At 39.3% G+C, this 5290-nt stretch overlaps 1 protein-coding gene across 1 annotated transcript; it reads left to right on the forward strand.

The window, feature by feature from the left end:
• The first annotated feature begins 211 nt into the window (after positions 1-211).
• Positions 212-4887, forward strand: LOC110794682 (NADH dehydrogenase [ubiquinone] flavoprotein 1, mitochondrial). The gene is made up of 3 exons (XM_021999649.2): positions 212-369; positions 2302-3797; positions 4520-4887. Exons 1-2 carry the CDS (start codon positions 367-369, stop codon positions 3781-3783), a joined length of 1485 nt encoding a protein of 494 aa, XP_021855341.2. The 5' UTR covers positions 212-366; the 3' UTR covers positions 3784-3797; positions 4520-4887.
• Positions 4888-5290: the final 403 nt, after the last annotated feature.

Consider the following 5290-nt stretch of genomic DNA (forward strand, 5'->3'; position numbering starts at 1 on the left):
TAAGTGACCATTGAATGACGGGTATGATTCCAAATCCACCATCAGATGTGTAAATGGAAATGGATCCAAATAAAAAAGCCCAACCAACCCATTAACAACAATGGACCCAGATCCAATATCCAGGTGAGTTTCCAAAGTACAAACCTACGTGGACCATTTGATCATCACATCATAATACACCGTCTTTAATCACAGCCGTCAAAATCACCCAATTAATAAAAAACCAGTCTCCCAATTCCACGTTTCATAAACCATACCCTCACACACCAGATTAATTTTCTTCTCTCTCTTTAAACTCTCGAACGCACAGTCAAATCTGCTGAATCGCCATTACCCAGAAATAAAGCTTTCATTTTTGCTGCAAATATGGTACGCTTATTTTTCAATTTTATTTCTTACAGTTTGATACTTTTCAATAATTTCTTGCGCATTTTGTTGTATTTGTATGCCTTTTATTAGTTATTTCCCCATCAATTTTCATTTTTTCGGTTTGGTTTTGTTTTGATTTACGGCGTGGTTTGAGTTTCTGGGTTTTATTTTATTGCAATTAGATCTTAAGAACGGTTAATTTTATGTGGGTTTTCGTCAATTTGCTCTGAAATGCTTTGTTTGTGCTCATATCTATGTTGGTTTTGGTCGATTTAGGTATTTTGTAGATGATGGGGCAAATAGATGCATTTTTGGAGGAAATTTTGTGGTTTTTATTAATTTGAGCTTGTATGATCATAATTGTATAGTTGGGTATTGAAGATGAGCGATAGCTGCATTTTTGGCGAATAATTGTATTATGAATGAGTTTGAGTTGGTTTAATCAGTATTTCTAGAACAAACCCTTCCGTGGGAAAGATTAAATTGTTAGATTTTTAGGGAGTGATCTTGTTAGGTTATGATATATCATCAAACAGTTCATGAAGGGGCCTTCAATGAGATAAACCGATGTTCATGCCAATTGGTGTTATAGGGATAGAAAAGTGGTTGACTGCACGAATGAAAATGATGCTGAACAAATAGAATTAGGAAGGAAGATGATATTGCTTTTGTTTTCTGTTTGTCAGCTGGAACCTTGTCTTTGTTGCTCGAGTGTAATGATATATTGATTGATCAAGCATGGTATGCGTTGAAATTAATAAATCATGAAAGTCAAGAATCTTTATGAGATTTTCTACATGGTCATGGGGACTCATCATTTGATGCAAGGGAACTTCTAGCGCCATTCATCTTGTGGCTGGGGGGTTTAATTACTTTGAACTACTTCACAAATCTTGTGCATTAAACTAGCAAGACAATTCAACAATAACAGTAAACACAGCAATGTAGAGAAATAGGAAGCTTTGATTAGTGGAGTCACTCAAAGAGCCAGTTACAAAAGGGAGTAGCTTTAGGCTACCAATCTCAATGGGAGTGACTTTAGGCTACCAATCTCAATGGGAGTGACTTTAGGTCACAAGTCGCATACACAACACAACTCTTAATGAATTCCTCTCTTCCTATTTCTGCCTACTTATATGCAAGGTATTGCTCAAGTACACTTGCATTAATTAGGGACTCTTGTCCGTTTGTTGCCAACGGCTTGCACCACCAACTGCTACTTGCTGTTGCGTTCCTGGAGGTCTGTTGATGTTGTTGTTTGTCTGTTCTTGTGCCTTCTCCTGTAAACCAAGTGGACAGGTGGCCCATTAGTACGATCCATTACATCTTGCTATTGAACTTTTGTAGAACTTAGTCCTTGAACAATGATGGTTAACACATAACACTGTGGAAATGCATGGTATGCTACTTTGTTAGCCTTAAACTTTTGCATTTTCACAACATTACTTGTGCACTGATTTGATTAGGTATTCCTTTTGTAGGGTATGCAGCACCTACATAATCATCTAGTAAGAAGTAAGAAATGAGTTTAGTAGAGTGGGTTTTTGGTGAAAGATTCCTGTATCAAACCTTAAAAACTGATGAAAGGATTGCTTATTTCATTAGAGTGAATGAGCCTATATGTTGTTTCTTTGATGGCGACGAAAAGGGGTGGTTTGTAGTTTGACTTGAAAGCATAATACCTAGGTCATGAAGATGACATTCTTATCCCTCTTTTTAGTTAAGAAGTTGAAGCTCCAGTGAAATGTTGGTTCTTTTATTACAATATTGGATCTAAGCGCTTCATGATCATGATGCAAGCACGCAACAAGCCCAACTGGAAAGTTGAGATTATAAGTAGCTTGAGGGGATTTTGATGCTATGATTTCTTAATATAATGACGTCTAAATGATAAGTAGCTTTCATGACCCTTTCTTCTGATCTTTTTAACAGGCACCCCTGAGGGGCATTCTCAATCTTCAAAGAATAGGGAAAATTCAGCGCCACTGTGACATCTGGGGTGCTGGCTATAGCAGATTGTTCAGCACCCAGGCTGCTTCAACGTCCAGTACCCCTCAGCCTCCACCCCCTCCACCTCCAGAGAGAACTCATTTTGGTGGCCTGAAAGACGAGGATCGTATTTTCACTAATTTATATGGATTGCATAGTCCCTTTCTTGAAGGTGCTATGAAACGTGGTGACTGGCATAGAACAAAGGACTTGGTTGTGAAGGGTGCTGACTGGATTGTCAATGAAATGAAGAAGTCTGGTCTCCGTGGACGTGGTGGTGCTGGTTTTCCATCAGGTCTCAAGTGGTCGTTCATGCCAAAAGTATCTGATGGTCGTCCGTCATACCTTGTTGTCAATGCAGATGAAAGTGAACCTGGAACCTGCAAGGACAGAGAAATTATGAGGCATGATCCTCACAAACTGCTCGAGGGATGCCTAATTGCGGGGGTAGGAATGAGGGCCAGCGCTGCTTACATATATATTAGAGGTGAATATGTGAATGAACGTTTGAATCTGCAGAAGGCAAGAGAAGAAGCTTATAAAGCTGGGCTCTTGGGGAAAAACGCATGTGGATCTGGCTATGACTTTGATGTTTATATCCATTATGGTGCTGGTGCCTATATATGTGGTGAAGAGACTGCACTTTTGGAAAGTCTTGAAGGCAAGCAAGGAAAACCGAGATTGAAGCCTCCTTTCCCAGCTAATTCCGGACTCTATGGATGTCCTACAACTGTCACAAATGTGGAAACAGTTGCTGTATCCCCCACCATTTTAAGGCGTGGCCCCGAATGGTTTGCTAGTTTTGGCAGGAAGAACAATGCAGGGACAAAACTATTCTGCATTTCAGGTCATGTCAACAAGCCTTGCACAGTTGAAGAGGAAATGAGCATCTCGTTGAAGGAATTGATTGAGAGGCACTGTGGTGGAGTGCGAGGTGGATGGGACAATTTACTTGCAGTGATTCCCGGGGGTTCCTCGGTTCCTTTGCTTCCCAAACCCATATGTGATGATGTGCTGATGGATTTTGATGCTCTTAAGGCTGTTCAATCTGGTTTGGGGACTGCTGCTGTAATTGTGATGGATAAATCAACTGATGTTGTAGATGCCATCGCAAGGTTATCTTATTTCTACAAGCACGAGAGTTGTGGTCAATGTACTCCATGTAGGGAAGGAACAGGGTGGCTGTGGATGATTATGGAGAGGATGAAAGTTGGAAATGCAAAGTTGGAGGAGATTGATATGCTTCAAGAATTAACAAAGCAGATTGAGGGGCATACCATTTGTGCTTTGGGTGATGCTGCTGCATGGCCTGTACAGGGTCTGATTAGGCATTTCCGTCCAGAGTTAGAGAGAAGGATCAAAGAGCATGCAGCCAAGGAGTTGCTCGAGGCTGAAAGAAGAGGTCTGCTTGAGGCTGCTGCTTAGATCGTCTTATGCAGGTTCGAGCCTCTTCCCTTTTCTAGTCATGTTTTTTTATACAGATAATGGTGGAATTGTAATTTTCTATAGTTTCACAAAGGGTAACTCTGCCTCTAGTTTGCATTCAAAGGATTAAGCCGATAACCATATCTAATGACTTCAGTTGAATCATTTTCTTTTTCATGTACAACTTTCTGTTATACTCTTATTACCTAAAAGGGGGGGTTGGGTGACTTACGCTTCCATTTTATATGATGAAGGTTGAGGGAGAAAGTCAGTATTCCCTCTTCATATTTGGAAAACAATATCCCACAATTCAAATACAGAATTTGGTAAAGGGGGTAAAAACTCATTTATTTTGTACTTCCAAGCATAATTTCCATTCTGTCCATTTCCGATGGAGCCAAAGATTCATTTGTTCTTTTGGTTGTGGATGTGATGGACTAAATCAAAATGGCTCTTAAAACCTCTTCGCTTCCTTTCCATGAAGTAGAAGATGGTCGTTCCGTTATCGCTTTTGGGTCAATTGGAAACAATCTCTCTGCAATTGCAGGGGTAAGGTTGCGTACGTCCGACCCCCCCCTTACCCCGCTTCTTGCGGGAGCCTCTTTGAGGCAATGGGGTAATGATAATGAATGAATGAAAGCATAATTTCCATCTAGTTGAGCTGCATTCTTGAATTTGTTTGCTTAAGCTGTCGCTTTTCATGTTGGTTGACATTGTTCTGTGGCATTTGATACAGGAGATCTTTGGTTCTTGGATAATTGTTGAAATAAGAGACTGTAAGGGATTTCCTTCTAAGTACAAGTCAGGAGGTAGCTCAAGTACATGTATGTTCCAGTTATTTGTTTCTCCATATATACTTTTTGAATATGTGTCTGGACGGACACACAAAATTTATGTTCGTGTTTATGTATTTCTGGTGTAAGGCACTATGCTTTTAGAAGCCTTGTTTTTCGACCATGTCATTGTTTATCAGATCCATCTTCCTAAAACTTGTTGTGTGCAGTTGGTCTTAAAGGTTTTGAAAAACCTCGAATGGCCTACTAGGATCTCCAAGTTACTTTGTACTGGATGTTTAAACTGTAATATGATACTGATTCAGAATTACTTTGGTGCGCCCATTACTTTGGAGCTCATTATTGTAGCCTCTTTGGATTTTGGTGGTTTCCTTGCATTGGTAGACCAAAGGGTTCTTTTTTTTTGGAGGGGGGAGAACAATGTTATTAATAATCAACCATACGACATCTATAATAATACAAAATAGATTTGTATACCACATATTTAGAGAAAATACAACTATACCAATCGTAAAACTAGAGGAATGTGCTTGGATATAGGAAAACCAACTGGGGAGTTTGTAAATTATACGGAAAAAATTATGTCTATCTTAAAGCTTAAAACAATCTTCCATGTAACATATTTAGGAGTAACATATTTCAAAATTAGACATTGCACATTTAATTCATTTGCTATTTTTGAACCTCTAAACGTTTAGGAGTAACATATTTCA

This window comes from Spinacia oleracea, chromosome 4, assembly GCF_020520425.1.
Source record: "Spinacia oleracea cultivar Varoflay chromosome 4, BTI_SOV_V1, whole genome shotgun sequence".
Classification (NCBI taxonomy): Eukaryota; Viridiplantae; Streptophyta; class Magnoliopsida; order Caryophyllales; family Amaranthaceae; genus Spinacia; species Spinacia oleracea.